This window comes from Phasianus colchicus, chromosome 4, assembly GCF_987193195.1.
Source record: "Phasianus colchicus chromosome 4, bPhaCol1.hap1.1, whole genome shotgun sequence".
In the NCBI taxonomy this organism is placed as follows: Eukaryota; Metazoa; Chordata; class Aves; order Galliformes; family Phasianidae; genus Phasianus; species Phasianus colchicus.
The window spans coordinates 42,592,352-42,609,663 of NC_143439.1; the positions used below are offsets into that span (position 1 = coordinate 42,592,352).

The following is a 17,312-nucleotide window of genomic DNA, read 5'->3' on the forward strand; positions in this document are numbered from 1 at the left end:
GGTAAACAAACAGCATTTATGCGGTTTTTAATTTCCCTTTCCAGGCAACTTATTCTTCTATTTCAAGAAGTGATAAGGAAGTGAACACAGTTTACCTTTTAATATCACTCACTAAATTGCACTTGTATTTATTACAGAAAACTACATTCTCATATTTTCTAGTCTCTCCTAATGCTAACTTTTGCTTGTGTTTCTACTTATTTTATCCCTTACTTTTTCGTATTTCCTATTTTTGTCTTAACTTGCTTTGAGACACTGTTTCAGAAAAGGAAGTAACAAAAAAGACAAACATTTTTTAGTATTCTTCCCTTTGATCATGAATTTTTACACGCTCCATAGTGATCAGAAAAGCAAAATGTTTGATGAATGTAATGAATCACACTTTTGCCTTAAATGCTTTATAAAGTTACTGTACATAATTAAACAGTTAACTTTGGTGAACTATGCAGAAAACAATCACCTGTTTGAAGAATAAACGTCAGTACAATTCCACAGTGGTCCATGCTGCCACAACTGCCTCTGCGTATTGGGCCAAGAAGGGTTTTCAAAAGGGCTTGAATCAGTGGCAGGGGAATAGATAGGAAACAATGCAACAGTACTACTACTGTGACCTGCTGTTTGTCATGAGACAAAGATGCACGATATCTCTTTGCCAGGCCCTCCTAATTAATCTGCCAGGTGCTCCACACATTCACAGGTGGTTCCACACAGAGAGCAGGTATGGAGAAGCCGCCTTATAAGCACAGAAGCAGCTCTTCCAATGCCTTTTTGGATGTTTGATCTTTTCAATCCCGTCATCCCCTCCCCATCCCAGACTCTGGGGTTCACTGCATCAGCCAATGATTTGGCTTTATGTTATAAACCAGATGGAATTTGTTGAGAAATAGAATAAATTAATTTTAAATTATACAATCTCAATTTATATTCTCTAATTCCCCATGCCAACCTTTGTTTGAGGAATTAGCAGTATTCACAGCCACCGAGTCATTCAGATGCTGTCCTGCTTTGCATACATTACAGTTGTTGCAAATTAAATGTTGGAAACATGTTATGAATAATCATAACATGTGGATGAATAATCAGCCAAATAGCATGAGGAGGACCTAAGAGGTATCTGCAATTGGTACCCAGAAGACTCCATAATCACTTCAGTATTCAAATAATCCATCAGGAAGTATATGATTAAAGGAGGCATTTATGACTTTCAGCGGACCTTCCAAGTGGGGCACTTCTATTTCCTAGCTGAAATGCTACATCACTAAATACAGACAAAATATATGATTGGACTTCATTTTTTTTTCATTCTATTCAATAGAGGTCTTCTCAGCGTACGGATTAATTTTGGTAGAAATGAAGCAATTATTTTTGGATAGTCTCTAACAGTGCAGTCATATTGCTTTTCAAGATTTTTTTTTCCCCTTTTCTTCCCCTTTCCTAGGATCCTGTCAGTGATAAAGTCTAGTGCTGCCATTTGACTGAAAGCTTTTTTGCACTCTTTTCCAAAGACTTCATTTTTAATGCCTTGGAATGTCATCATCTTTGGGGCAGGGCTTGGCACAGTGGCAGAACTTAACAAGCTGAGTTTTCAGGCTTCAGGTTTTTTGCACTTGCTGGAGCTGACAGGAGCTACAGCAGTGCAGAGGTAACATGCTACCATGGGACAGGAGAGCTGTACAGCAGCCCTTCCCTTTTCAGAACCTTTGGATCAAGGGTTTGCAGGAATATAAAGTGAAGAGAACATCCCTGTTTTCCTTGGCTAAGCAGCTGTCACTAACCGTCTTCCAAGAGGAAAGACAGACTTGTAGGAGACCAGCACACTGAAATCAGGAATACAGATTCTTCAAGATTCTTATTTACAAGCTTCCTTTATGCTTCTAACAGTAGCATAGTATTTGGGAACACAATACATATGTTATCTATCAACTCTGAATCTCCATTTACTGCTTTTTACATAGAATATGGCTGTTTTCATGCAGATGGAAAAATGAGGAACTTTTCAACACTGTGTACAACCATAAGCTCAGTGAATTTGAAACCTCTATTTTTTTCCTTCTCATGACCCTTCTGGGAGAAGATTCCTGTTTGGATTGACCACTGACTTTGGAGAGCAAGTGGGTGCTATGCTACCTTCTGCTCCTGGGAAGTGCAGTTACAGCACTTTTGCATGTTTCTGCATAGTGCTGCACTTCTGTGAGATGTCAAAGTGCAGCATATTTGAGTCTTTTGCTGACAACTCTATTGCCTTTGTTCTCACATGACTGGAGTACGCTGCATTCAAATATATCTGCATACATTTAAAATGTAATCTCAAATCAATATGCTGAAAACTGCCTCACTTCCAGCTAAGTCTTAAAGAAGCAGAGTAAGGAGACAAAGTGGCATACGAGGCAGACACGCTCACACAAGCTGGCATAATCTTTTAACTCACGTCTCATCATCAGAATCAGCTCTATAATTCAAAGCTTAAAAAGACGCAAGACATTTTTAAATTGAAACAATCAAAAATGAAGAGCAAATCCAGCTGAGAAATGCCATAATTCAAATCACATTATATTTTCAGGAGTGTATCGCAGAGAAGCAGACCAATCTGAAAGTTAAATATAGGATGGCAGATTGCCAACTCTGTTAAGCATACTTGAGGGGGATTTCTGTTATACCCTTATATAACTAATATTCACACTATTAGACCGATCTGCTATTTAAAAAAAAGGACAAAAATAATAACTTTCTCCGTGCACAACAAAGGGACATTTTTAGTTAAAGAAGGGGTAGGAACCTAGAGCATTAATGCAAATAAATTGATTCAGTTTTTAAAGCTTGATTGTATTCCTTTCTATATAAAAAATAAAGAAATGCCAGAGTTTCCCCCCATTCTTAACAAAATTGTCCCCATCTTACCACTCATTCTGAATTTCTCCTATTGCTTTTTCCATCAGTTCCTGCTCTTCCCCCTAATTTTTCAATCCACTGAAGCAATTCCTGGTGATTAAAACACAGCCCCATAAGTCAGCACTGGCAGAGAGGATACATCCAACAGCTGCTATATCCTTGCACGTCACAAAGACTTCACCTGCAAGGGCTCTGCTGCTTTCATCCTGGCTCCCACTCTTCTTACTCTCTCTCCGTCTAGCACAGCACTGCTTCCAGCAGGGAAGGCCAGTAAGCACTTCCTCTACAGACCCAGCACAGCTGCCACTGTGCTCTCTGGACCAGCCAGAAGAGGCTGCCCTGACAGCAGAGTGGAAAGAATGCTTCAGCAGAGGGAAAACAAACCTTCTCAGTCTGACATCCTGGGCCACTCTAGCCAGAGACTAGTGGCAGATGATAGGAACTGGGCTAGTCTCAATGAAGGGGTTTCTACACTATTCGCCTACATGTCATCCAGGGGCATAGAGATCATGTTTTGCATGTCTGCAAAAATACTACTTTCTTAGATTACTGACTGAATGAAACTACATTACACCGATCAAGTAAGAACCCCTGCTCCCCAGAATGCAGGAGTGTGAGATTTATATGTGTATACATACATATACATACACAGATACGCATGTATACTTGTACATGTGTATAAATACAGTATGTATACACTTTATTTTAGGAATAACAAAGCAAATACAATTATTTCACATCTCCAAAAGGGAAGGAATACAAGAGAAGAGAGACAAAATTTTGATTAGTTCTAATTAAACCAGAAACATCAAGTTGCCCAATTACGTTCCCATCAGCATTCTCTTTTTCTGTCAACACACAATATTATATTCATGAGCTGCCTGATTGCGCACACAGTATTCCACATTATATAAGAGTAGAAGAATGTGAAAAACCCATTACCAACAATCAATTCATTGTATGAGTTCATACGCAGATTCCCCAGAATTTCCTACCGTTCTAATTGCTGTAGGGATTCCAGATTCATCTACTGGGCCAATCCCTGCATAATGTGGAGCTTTAATGACTGTAATTTTTTTTTCTTCCTCTAAGGATTTACAGATTGGTATTGTACTGGTGGTGGTGCTGCTGCCAACATGTTGTGAGTATGTCTCTGTGGACTCTGTAAAGATAACATGAGAGAATAATGTATAACAATACAATAATCATACTGGGCAACTGTAACACACTGCCCAATTTCACTGTGGTTTGCAAAGATGGGTAATAATTTTGAGAAACATATTCATATGTAACACTCCATAAAGCGATCATCTGAGTTGGGGCTGAACCATGATCTTATTTATGGCTATCTAGCTCAGATCTTGGTAGATTAGATTGCAGACACTTTTTTTTTGCTGCAACTTGCTTAGGAAAAAAAAAGAAAAAAAAACAAAAAGAAAAAAACCACAAACCCAGTAAAATATAATGAGAAATAATAGGATTAAAACGTTGCTGTAAAATGAAATTGCACCTTACCTATCCATCCTTTGAAATAATGACAGAATTTCAAAACTTTCCCTTCACAAAATGTAACAGAATATATAATAATATATACACAGAAAATTACCATTCTGTCAGCACCAGATTTCAACCAGATCTCCAGAACAATCTATATAATATGTGTTTAGAAACAAAGTTTAAAAAAAACCAGAACAAAGCAAATTTCTGTGTGCAATTTTCACCCCTTCAGGTTATGCTGGTCTGTTTAAATATCACTTTACATTATCCAGAGAATTGGCACTCAGCAACTCAGCACTCAGAGCGACCTGATGATGCACTTATTTTCAGTGAATCTGCAGACTGCTGTGGTTCACGGTCATTGGCAATATTCCTAGCTCTCTCCCCTAAATCTTCCTTTAAAATTAAATAAACTAATGTGTCACTATTACCATCTCTATAAAATCCAGAGAGAGTAATTCATTTAACAAAAAAAAAAAAAAAAAAAAAAACAAAAAAAACCAACCAAAAACAAAAACAAAAAAACACCCATCTCACTGCTGGGATGCATCACATGACAATTGTTGCTGCATGTAGGAAGAAGAGCCCTGCTCCTTCAGGGAGTATGTTTCAGTAAATCAGAGAGCTGCTATGACAAAGCAAGTTTTTCTGTACTGTGCAAGCACAGGTACAGTGCCTGCAAGACTAATATTAGTCTACTGCAGGATAAATGAATGGAAGGAATAAAAATAAACATTCTGACACTACTGGTGAAGATTATGATTTAACATGATTATTCTCAAGCAAAATATTTGAATTGTAATATAAATGAGTGAAAGAAGCTCTGGTGACTGAAAGTGCTAATTTTAATTTGAATGTTTTCTCATTGCTACTGCAGAGATCTGGCATGACTGTTTCAGCTGTTTACTCAAGTCTGAAGTCCTGCAAATAATCCAGTGCTACACATATATGGCGAGGGGCAACTCTGCGTGGCACATGTCTAAATATTTGGGCCTTTTTCCCAAAATGCACAATGTTAAATTTAGAAAACATTTGGTATTTGATCCCTCGTTCTTTGTAGATGGCCTCGAACTAAGGCCATCAGTGGGATTTTATGTGAGCAAGGAGGATGAAATCAGATTGTTACTGTGGAAAACAGAACTTAAGCATCATACAAGAGTAAAAATCATGGGAAAGCACATTCCTGGTATATCCAAAACAATATTGATATACCTTAAGTTCAACAAACCAGAAGCAATCAAAGAATGTAGCACTTGAGTACGTGGAAAAACCCATGTGTTCAGTTTTTTGCATCTATCACTAAGACCTGGATAGCAGCATTTCTCTAAGCTATAAGTCTCAGTGCCAGAACTGCCACCTAATTTCTCTGCATGCACAACAAAAAAGTAAACTCCTGGATCATAATCAGATTGTTTTACACATATACTCTTATCTGAATCTGCAAACTCTGGCAGAAAAAGAAGCAAGTAAATGATTGTACTGGCAAAACTAGATACTGGCAAAGGTTCTTTGTGAGGCTAATCATGCAAGTATTTAAGGAAAAAAACCACCAACATAAAAATGACCTACAAAAATACATAAGTAAATTATAAAGTGAGATGGCTTGAGGTGTTTAAAAGCTCAGGGCCCCCCCTTTGTTGGCAGTATTTCAACTGAAGCTTGTAGAGGTTGTGGGGAGAAGCAATGCACAAAACTGGTCTTTAGTTTCTTAAAGAGAGCAAAAGGAAACAGGCTCTGCAGGTTGAGCTGTTTCTATACATGCTTCCTTTTCCTCAGGAAAGCAAGTGGAAAAGTGGCAAGAGGTCACTCTCATAAACATAAGGACGAGTAATAAAATTTAAAGTAACTTTGGTTCAGGAACTATTACATCTAACAGTAAATTCTATTATCTTTTGCATTTACTTCCTAAGGAGATGAATAGACAATACCTGCATTATACATGTGATGCCCTTTGCCATTGTTTACAATTTTGGCCACATAAATTGGAATATGTTGTGTAATGAATAAAGCAAATATTCTGTGCAAGGCTTACCCATCATCCTGCCATGCTGCATGATAACAAGGTTGGAATTGAGAGAAGCTGGTGGAGAGTAAGCAGAAGAAGGGGAAAAAGGCCTTTGAAAGTGACTCACTGGGCTGGCAGCAGTGCCAGAGTTCCCATTCACTGTGATCTGAGCCTGAGAGAGACAAAACAATATCCCATTAAATGACACACAAAGCCCTCTGAATGCCATCCAAACAAAGAGTAATGTAAGACTGTCATCCACATAACAATTACCACTTGTCAGGTATCATTATGGCATCTGCGTTCTCTGAAATACAAAACACATCACCTGCGGAGCAGAATGCGTTCCTTTTATACACCTTGCATATATACACACCTTGTACCTCCCCCCTTCGCTCCTTGTATGTGCAGCCTGTAAAGCATGGTGATGATGGGAGGTGGCAGATGGGGCAGAGTCTAGGCAATAAAACTGAACTGCATAAACAAGGTCTGATATCGTTATAAAATGGAGATGGCAATAAAAATTCCTCTCATCACATGACAAAGGCTGCCTGCCATAGATCACTCACTCCAACAGACAGAATCATAGAATTGCTCGGGTTGGAAAAGACCTTAAAGTTCATAAAGTCCAACCATGACCTAACCATACCACCCTAACTAACAACCCTCCACTAAATCATGTCCCTGAGCACCACATCCAAATGGTTTTTAAACACATCCAGGGATGGTGACTCAACCACTTCCCTGGGGAGCCTATTCCAGTGCTTAACAACCCTTTCTGTATAGAAGTTTTTCCTGATACCCAACCTAAACTTACTCTGGCACAACTTGAGGCCATAATGTTCCCATGATCCACATGCACCACCCCTGTTGACATTAATGATACTTCTCAGCAGACTGAATGGAAAAGTCTCATTACGAGTAGCAAAATTGAGTGAGCCATAGCTTCTTTAAAAAATAGTTTGGAATCCCTGCACCTGGGCTGTAGTACTTCTATGGGTAGCATTGAAGGAATCAGACCAGAGATACCAAGAAAGCATATGGAATGAAATAAGAGAGCAGTGAAAAGAGAGGGAAGGTTTCTATCACATCTCCTCAGGTAGATCTCTGTTTTAAATCATGAGTGCTATAACCTGCTCAGTTTAATTTAACTAAAGAGAAGAACTAAAATAACATAAGCATTCAAAGTGAGGCTCTTTGAATACTGTAAATATAAAACGGGAGACTATTTGAAGCAGCAAAGCGTAAGTAAATCCCATATTAAAAGACATATTATTATTGCATTTAAAAATGAAATGGTTCATGACCTCTTGTATAGATGCATGTTTTGGAGACTAGTAATTTGAATTTTTTAAACATCTCAGCCCCCAGTAGCTAGTTGAGGGAAACCAAATTAATTTCTGTAAAAGTATCATGAAAACACAATATACAGAAGTAGCTGATGGATATCAGTCATAAGTGCAAATGTGGAATGTCCAAATATGACATTTCTGAATTTGGTTTTAGAGAGGATAGCAGCTCAAACAGTATAATTTCTTAGTTCTTAATGACTTTCCCTTTAAAGAAAGTTTCCATTGTGGTCACTACTGAATTTATATATCTGAAGCATCTTGCACTGCTGGGAAGGTTAATTATAGGCCTGTTTTGAGAAGTTTCGAGTTGCTTTCGATACTGATGCTGTTTCTTTTTGGGGGATCAGCTATAAAATCTTTACACCTGAGCTCTCACTAAGGGCCTCAACAATAAACAAATCTCCTCAAATTGGATATGTTTTTGAAAGTATGGCTCCAGCTTATGTGATGGATGGCACACCCCTATGCTGCTTTTATTGTTTCCTCAGTGGTTTTCATCTACACAATGAATCAATGTCTTCTTCGAGAATGAAGATCATTCAAGTATCATTACAGGAACAAAGCCACTAGCAGCATGTTTGCATGTGCCACCAGCTTGTCTCTCATCTTCTCATTTCATAGATAAATGTACAGCCATCTAGCCCTCCTCTACAGAGGAATGGAAACAAAGATCTTTTGCAATGCAGGGGTCTGCCTTGCCAGTAGTTTAATCTCGCTATGGGCCTCTTTGGATTGTTTAGGGATTGTTATCTTTTGGTGGGAAACTCATCCATTCTCTGTGTAAATTTAGTAGTGAAACCTGTTTACCTGTGTAGTCATACCTAGAAATGGTGGCCAAGGTAATAATAGATATCTCTACAGGGAAACTACTCAAAAAAGGAAAAAGGGAAGGATTGTTCACTTTGGCTTACAAGTAAAACAAACATAGGGATTGTTTTTGATGCAGGTTAGAAGAAAATACAGATGTTCCAGGCTTTCCATAACTCATCCTATGGTGATTGTGCCTTAGTTACATACACCCCTCTATATTGATCATGGTATCTTTCATTACAACAACTGGACAGCATGCAGATTAACATCACTGACTCTTCTTAAAATTTTAGGTTTCAAAGATGTGTTAACAATCACAGCATTTATATGCCTGATATTTTTTTAAACAGCATTCACCGAACTGACTACAGGTCATTGACTCTGTCTGCATGTTTGGGCTCAACTACATGCTAGGAAACATACATGAAATGTAAAAAATTATACACTGTTCTTTTTCAGAATTTTAAGTGCTACATTTAGACTGGAAAATTATAGTATGCTGAAGTATTTGTACAAAGTTGAAATGCTATTGTTACACAGTAAAACTTTGGTCTCAGAACATTTCTCAGTTTTGTAGTTCAGCAACAAATTGCTCACTCTAAATGAAAGCTCTGTTCTGACTCATTTTGGTCATGCAAATAATCTCAAAAGAAATGAAAAGTGATCTGGATTTGACCTAAATTCTATACATTCTCTCTACCCATATCCAAGTATACTAAGGTACAGAATAGTGAACATATACATAAATCACAATTGTATGCTGCTGTTTCCCTTGAGTTAGATAAGAGAAAAGTAACAGGACATTTGAATGCTAGAAACTTATTTCTGAAGTTCACACCTGTAAGAAATAGTGCTTAAGAGAGGGAAAGGTCAGTTAAAGGAGGGAAAAACAACTTCATGCAGTCAGTGGTCATGGCTGGGGGAAAAAATATGTTAAGCATTGCCAACATTTACTACGAATTTACAGGTTATACTAATGAAATCTCTACCCTGTTATAAGCCAAAAAAAAATGGTGGCAGCCAACAGGCTACACCTCCGCAAACCTGTAAGTCACTAACAGTACTTTAAATAAATCTCTCCAAAATTTACAGATCACTTGCTTCCATTGTGTCCATTTGGAATGGATACTTATTGAATTTACTCTCATTTCTTTTAAGCAAAATGTTTGATGCACCTTGGACAACAACATGGATGTGCAACAACTTCATACCATTTTCCTGTCTATTACTAAAACTGATATGCAAATTATTTGCTTAAACAACTGTTACAAAGCATACTTCAGACTGTGAACACAGGAAACTTAACAGAATACTTGTTTATGTGACAGGTTAACAGACAAGTTTGAATTCTTTTCCCCTTTGACACCCTGCAAACAAAATGGAGCAGGAAAAAAGGAAGGATAATTACATTGGAAGCGGCGGCAGTGTTGGTTAAGGTGGTGCCATCTGACACAGCAGACATCTGGCTCAAGGTTGGGGAAGGTGTTTCAGAGCAGTCAGTAGTATCAAAGCTACAAGTCTGCAGCTCATCTAGAATGACTGTGGAGGACTCACTCATTGTGCGGGAGGAGCACTCACTCATGGCAGAATCTGTGCTTACAGAGGCTGTTTCATTCTTGTGGATAGTACTTTCAGAAGCTAGGAATGGGCATTTATATGAAAATTGTGAAAGGGCTGGGGTTTTATAAAAGCGTGAAAAATCATCAAGCGTTGGCAAAGAATATGGTACTAGATGGGTGCCACTGTCTGGTGAGAAAGAGGCTCTGTTAACTGGTACCACAGGAGAAGGAAGAGGCAGTGGAGAAGCTTCTGTTGTTGTTTGTCTGTGTGTCTGTGAAGCATTTACCTCCATCACAGGGGCAGTTACTTTCTGGTTTCCAAGCTGAGATTTGAGGAAAAAAAAATAAGAAAGAAACAGATTACCAAATGAATAAATTTTTTTCCCTTTGCCTCTTGTTGCGTGTAGGAGAATTAAAAAAGCGTAAGTTTTTTCAGCAGCCCTAGGAAGTTCACATTCACATGGATTAGGAAATAGATCAACAACACTCTATATTAAAGTACAAAAACATGAAGGAAATTAATGTATCAAACACTATTGGAAGCAATGCCAGAAACTGTAGTGTGTTGAGGATGAATATATTCCATAACGTATTCCATAATTAATAACACTATTAAAAAAAAAATGAGGCTAGAGAACATCATTTTCCTTTTGTTTATAAAATGAAAAAGGTATATGCAAGTCTGATCTCCATTAATGTTGCTCCTTTTTTTTTTTTTTTTTTTTTTTGTCAAAATACAGGTATCATTTTGAAATTAATATTAAGGTATAGATGGGTAGGACCACAAGCTAAAAAGAAGTGCTAGTATTGAATGTTCACATGACCTGTAAGATTGTCTATTTATTTATTTTTGCCTCTTTTGATTGAATACATCTTCTCCACTGCCTCACTGATAAAAATGTTTGGAAAACTTTAGAATTTCCAAGCACTCTGGAAGCACCCTGTCAGCCTACTGGATAAGGTGTAAGTATAGCTGCCTTTTCAACATTAGAGAACTATAGAATTGTTAGGGTATTTGATATAAATTTGAGGAAGGATAAGGGTTGGGAACACAAGTACAGGACAGGGATGATTTAGCACTGAAACAAAACACACTACTTGGCTGGCTTCAGCATCATTCCTTAAAAGAACTTGGGAATATCCTCATGAGAGCACTTCTGAGAATTACCACATTACAAACTTTATATTCTGATTATTTCATATCAGACACAGGCACTGTGTTTAAAACTTCCTGAACCAGGCTTTTTGTATCTGTAACTTTTTTTTTAATTAAAGGTATGAGAAAAGCATGCTGGTATCCAACCTTTGGTAGTTGTACAATTTTTTTCTATACTACATATCAGCCACAAACTATCCATCAGTTTTGGAAATATATCAGAATGCTGCCCACTTCAGCACAGAGCTGACAAGTTCTGGAATAGCTGCAGCAAAAGAACATTTGGGATTTTGATTTATTTAAAACAGAGGACACTGGGATGCCATATACAGCAATTACTACTTTAAAAAGCAACATTTACTCACAAATACCACATTGTTACTGATAACATTAGTATTTTTTTTTCTGTGCTTGACATATGCAGATGTCTTTAATCATTTGAAAATGTTCTAAGTCACCAGATTAAAATGCCAAAATGGCATTTTAATCCACAATCTGAAACTATCTTTTAAAGCCTTTATAGAAGACTTGGAATGTAATTCAGATTATGCTACTTATAAGAGGTCATGGGGAATCCGGTCCCATAATTCTTGCTGAGATCAACAAAAAATTACAGAAATAATCTTACTGAGGTCAACAGGACCATTCCTCTGAATGAGCATTTCGGAAATTATTTTGAAGCACATCTGAGATACCCATCACTTATTTCAAAGTGTTCAGAAGAGTTGTTTGGCATTATTGGATCTATAATGTACATAAAGATAGCCAGAACTTGCTGGCAAAATTAGAAGTTAAAACAGTAAGAAACAAAAGCCTGGTTGTTTGAACAGTTTAAAATTTAAACCTTATTCACAGTAATGTTTGAAATCTACAGAATAAAAACTAAAAATAATTTAAAAAATTCCATACATTAAGTCTGAAGGCTACATCTTATTTAGAAAAGTCAATTATTGAGTGAATGACTGTAAAAGAAAATACTATTGTTAGAGATAACTATTTTGTCACTGGAAACTTCAAAAGAACAACAGAATACTATCAAATTATCTCAAAAGGCAATCATATACACATGCAAAACAGCTGTTTATACAGCAAAATTAGCAGGGGCTTAAGTTATCTGCATTTATGTACTCATATAAGAAACAGTAATTTTACTCTTAGACACATAAAGGGAAAACAGAAGGATGCTTCATTATGGATTTCATCATCCAAGTCACAGTTTAGTATCTGCAGCAAAAGACATGAATCAGGAAATAATGAGGCGAAGCCAGCATTAAACTGAAGTTCTTGACATTGATGTCCTCTCTGCATTCCCAGAGGAAAAAGTGCATATCACTAAGCTAAAATATCTAAGTTGATCACTGAACTGCTGAAACAAAAAGCAACTGTACATAATCTATAAACCTAATAAGTTTTCTGGCTTCAAACAGATGATTACCTGCATGCTTGAGAAAAGTAGGGATGGACAACACAAGGAAAGATACTCAGGGTGCATCCAGAGAGCAAGTGAAACTGAATTCTTAAAGAATTAAATTAATTGTTCTTGGCAAATTATAGCTGATTTCATTGAGACACGTTCTTAAATAGAATATAACATGGGTGGAAGGAATACAGCAATTCCAGATATTGATTCCCAACATGAAGATTCTCAGTTTTGTAGAATAAAACTGGAATGTTCTGACTGACTCCAGAATTCTGTCATATAGATATAGTCATCACTCTGGGGCAGAGTGGATGAAATAGTGGCTGACAACAACAGTATTTAAAAAAAAAAACAACAGCACAAAACAAACAACAAAACAATAAAAAACTTGATCTCTCTGAACATGGAGTGTTGGTAAACACTAAATAACAAATATATTTAGCTACTACTAAATCCACATTTCTCATCACTGTGAAGAATATGAGAAAGACAAGGCTGAACGCATTTTAAAAAACAGTCTTTTACTACCAGTTCCATCCAGTTTAGGTTTGTTATTTTTATAGCCCAAGAAATGGTAGAAGTAGTCAGATGGATTACTGGCTGAACAATTCATTTTATCAATTAGAATGATGAAAAATTAGACTACATAATTCACTTGGGCTATGGAGCAACATTTGAGAGATAAATATCAACACAGTATTGAAGTCAATTGAAGGTCTCAAGCAGAGCTTTCAGTTGGTACTCAGAAACATTTACCTTCCATCAAATAACAGAATTTCAGGCCTGAAACTTTCAGTTTCCACCTGATTCACATAAAGTAGACAGATGTCCCTACTACAAACTTCATAACTAATCATCTGTCATTTTAATTCAAGATCTGTGGACTAGTGCAAGGTTACTAATGACACCAAAGCACTGGCCTTGCTTCAACAATCAAGACACAGATAGGGAAGATGAGTGAATAAATTCATTTTGTTAATGCATAGCAGAGTTTAGTAATCAACATTCAAATTACACTCATACACTTGTACAAATGGGTAAAAATACCTCTAAGACGATGTCAAAATCTTGAAACTGACGCTGCAAGTTACATTCCTGTGTCCATTTTTACTAACTAATCCTCTTATTCTAAACTCAATGTGTGGAGGTGATTCAGCCCTTGTGCAAAATGGTTTTGCAGAAGAGAAAAGGAAAATTATATGCTTGTTTTTCTTTGCTTGCCATCTGTCCCTGAGATATTGAAACCTGTCTCCCGACCCTCAACAATATTCAGTACAATCATCAAGTACTACCAAACAGTATCTGTATTAGATAAAGCTTTTCAGTAAAAATAGTGAATTACAGGTTTATTTTCATAGATTCACTTATCTACAGCCATGGGGCTGGACAAATAAACACCTTCATAAACATTTAGCTTTTACTTATCCATGACATCAGTGCTAAACTAAGACTTCAGTCATCTGTATAATTCAAGAAAACAGAACAAATGTTTTGCATCTTCACTTTTAGAGAGCGGTATCTAGAGTAAGATAGCACTCATGAACGTGGGCACAAAATGAAGATTAAAAATACAAGGTGTTTATGCCAGAAGAAGCAGCTCAGAGTTCTTCATCAGTTTAAAATCTTTGCTTATTAAAAATGTGGATAACGAAACTTATGCTGTCTCATCCAAACAAGCACTGATTTCTCCGTTGAAAGAGACTGGGATATTTCTCTCACATTTGCAGTACAGCACTAAGTGGCAGGATCTCACAAGGTTTTAAGTAATATTAAAAAACAACAACAACAAAAACACAACCCACAACAATACCGAGCAATTTGAATGCTTCTCTTTTCACACATGCTTTTAAGGGGTTTAACCCCTCTCTGTGTAGGAGTGTTTGTAAAATGTCACTTGGTGAGTCATACCACACTTCTGCTTGCTCCTGAAGTTCCAGTAGATGAAAGGAAATGCAAACAGAAGAACAGACATAACAAGAGAAATTAAAGAATAATGAAAGAATAATGAAAAAGTCCATGAACTTCTTGAGCCACAGACACTCTCTCATTTTTAAAGCTGGCTGAATCTTTGTGTACTTTGGCACTATCATATAGATGTACAGGTGCCATACACACATAGGTACCCACACCTGCACAGCATTTCTCCACTTCCATTGCAAGAACCCACTGGCTCCATGTTTGGATCCTGATATGGCATATAAACATATCAATATTTAGAATTTATCTCTGAACATCGGGATGATGTCAGCTGAATTTTGCAGGCAAGCAAGGAATAAATGGATGCAGCTTGAAAGGCTATGTTCCTTGATGATCTCTGTGATCTGCTCAATTTTTTGTTATTTTATTCAAAAAACCCCAGTTGCCAAATTTCTAATTGTTCTTCCCACATACTGAGAATACAGGAAAATAAGTGTAGAATTGTCAAACAAGACACAACTATTTTTGACATTTGTCAGCCCATTGTAAAACAAAAATAAGTTCTAAAATAAAAAGAAATGCAAATTGTATTTTGACTTCTAAAGTTCTAATAAAAAAGCTAGAAGATAACTTATTTATGATCATTTGGATCACTAGAGTTTGAGTATTACTTTGGATGTTAAAAAAAGGTATTTTTCCTAGTAAGTGTTAGATGTTGTAATACCACTTTTGTTTGAGAGAAGCTGATTTATTTGAGAATATACAAAGCATCACATTGTTAACAGGACAAACAACTATTTTTAAGTGAAAACACACAAATGCTCAAGTTACACTGGCTACACTCACATCAGTTCCACAGTCTGATGGCTTCTCTCGATGCTTGTTTTCAAAGGCTTGCAAGCCTCTGTCCTATAATTTTTGGGCCTATCCCAGCTACCATCAAAATATCATGCTCAACCTTCCTGTTTCTGATATGATTTCTTTATTATGAGCCTTGAACAGAAAACACTAAATAGTGAACTGGCTCTTTTCAAGGACAAAGCAATTTGTTTTTCCTTAAGTACTCTAAATAATGCATATTTCAATAGAATAGTTTTGACAACAGTTTTATCTCTAATCTCAAGAAAGACAAATTTCACTGCAAGTCTTATGTGCTTCCAGTGGTTAATGGAATGGTTAATTCAAAAGCAGCACTGCAAGTTGTTGACCAGTAATTTCACAGAGCTTTGCTCAGATCAAAATTCCTGCTTCAACTTGAAGAAGAAAATTGACACATTACAAATTGTTCAACTATTCTATAGCTAACGCAGAAACTTTTGGCTTCCACAGTAAAGACCTGATTGAGCATGATATTTTCAAAGAACAAGATATATTACTTTGTTGACACAGTGCTGTCAATGGGCTTCAAGTTTGCATGATTGTGCCATGTTACTTCAAAGTAGACACACTGATGTTGGCAAACTTGACAAACATAAATATGCCATGATGGGATCCTGGTTCAGACTAAGCTATAAGGCAGATATGCTTAGACCTACAGCAATCCCTACCAACTATTTGAAGGGCTTTCCAACTCAGATAACCTAGTAGACTAGTAATTAACTTCTAAAAAAGAAAATTCTTTATGTGACTAGGTAATGCAGAGAAAAAAGTTTATCCACAGATTTTTTTTTTTTTTTTTTTTGCAAGTATGTATTTCTTTTGTGTTACTCCTTCCAGGCCTATTTTACCTGATTAATTAACTTTCAGAGTGGTAATAAACCCTGCTAACTCTTCTAGACCCTAGGAAACTTTTTCCATCCTTTCTAAGACCTAGCTATCTGACCCCTGGACCACATGGCAATCTTTCAGTATAGGCTGTACTTCCTCAACAGCCTAGTATGACTCTTATCCACTGCAACCAACAATCATGGGAACTTATTTTTTAATCCTTGAACATGTTTTACTACATTTAATTATTCATCAAAACATGCTAATATCCCTTCCCTCCCTAGTACTGCATCTGATCTAGCTACTCTAAGAGGACCGTAACCAAGAAATAAGGAAAAGTGCTGTCTGTCAACTGCTGCAGATTTGATTAAGATTTTTGAATATATATATTTTTTCCCCAGTATATACCAGGCTTACTAGAGATGTTTTAAAAACTTATGTCTTTAAGGTAACAAATAACAATAGACAAGAACCACACAGGCTGCTTGCCATAATTTGTATCACTGGTGCATAGCAAAATACATTCACAGGAGGAATCTGAGCTCACTCCCACAGGTGATTTAAAAAAAAAAAAAAAGATTATTTTACATGTACATGAAAAGTGATCCTCCTATTACTACTTACTACGATGCTTGATAGCATCTCTTCATACACAAGACAGAGTTGCTTCTGTGAGACTGCTGGCTTGTTATTCCTATACTACGTGCTTGATATCCACATTTCTCCTGGATGAGATCAGTATAGAATTTTCATCTCAGTAGGCACAGGTTTTGCAGGAAACAGAAGGATTTAGAAATGCCTTGCCTTGTTGTGTAGAGGTGGTTGACTTAAAAGACTAACTTAACCAATCACACAGGACTTCGAAGACAGCAAGAACTGCCCTGCTGAAAACACGTAGAAAATTATTTGGTGGGCCTAGGAAACTGCCAGAGTCACATTTGCAGAAAAAAACAACAACCATTTCTCACCCATATGCTATCCTTCCACAGCACCTATGTCA

The 17,312-nt window shown here is 36.8% G+C and overlaps 1 protein-coding gene across 7 annotated transcripts in view; it reads right to left on the reverse strand.

The window, feature by feature from the left end:
• Positions 1 to 17,312, reverse strand: part of SORBS2 (sorbin and SH3 domain containing 2) — a 144,080-nt gene that overhangs the window by 48,064 nt on the left and 78,704 nt on the right. For 2 of the 7 annotated variants that reach the window (XM_090139345.1, XM_090139343.1), the window contains 3 exons: positions 9,962 to 10,435; positions 6,419 to 6,563; positions 3,885 to 4,051 (listed from right to left, as the gene is read on the reverse strand). In XM_090139345.1, the coding sequence (XP_089995471.1) occupies positions 3,885 to 4,051; positions 6,419 to 6,563; positions 9,962 to 10,435 (786 nt within the window). Of the gene's footprint in view, positions 1 to 3,070; positions 3,569 to 3,884; positions 4,052 to 6,418; positions 6,564 to 9,961; positions 10,436 to 17,312 lie in introns of those variants that run through there. The other 5 variants (XM_031608840.2, XM_031608841.2, XM_090139346.1 and 2 more) reach the window with 4 other exon arrangements.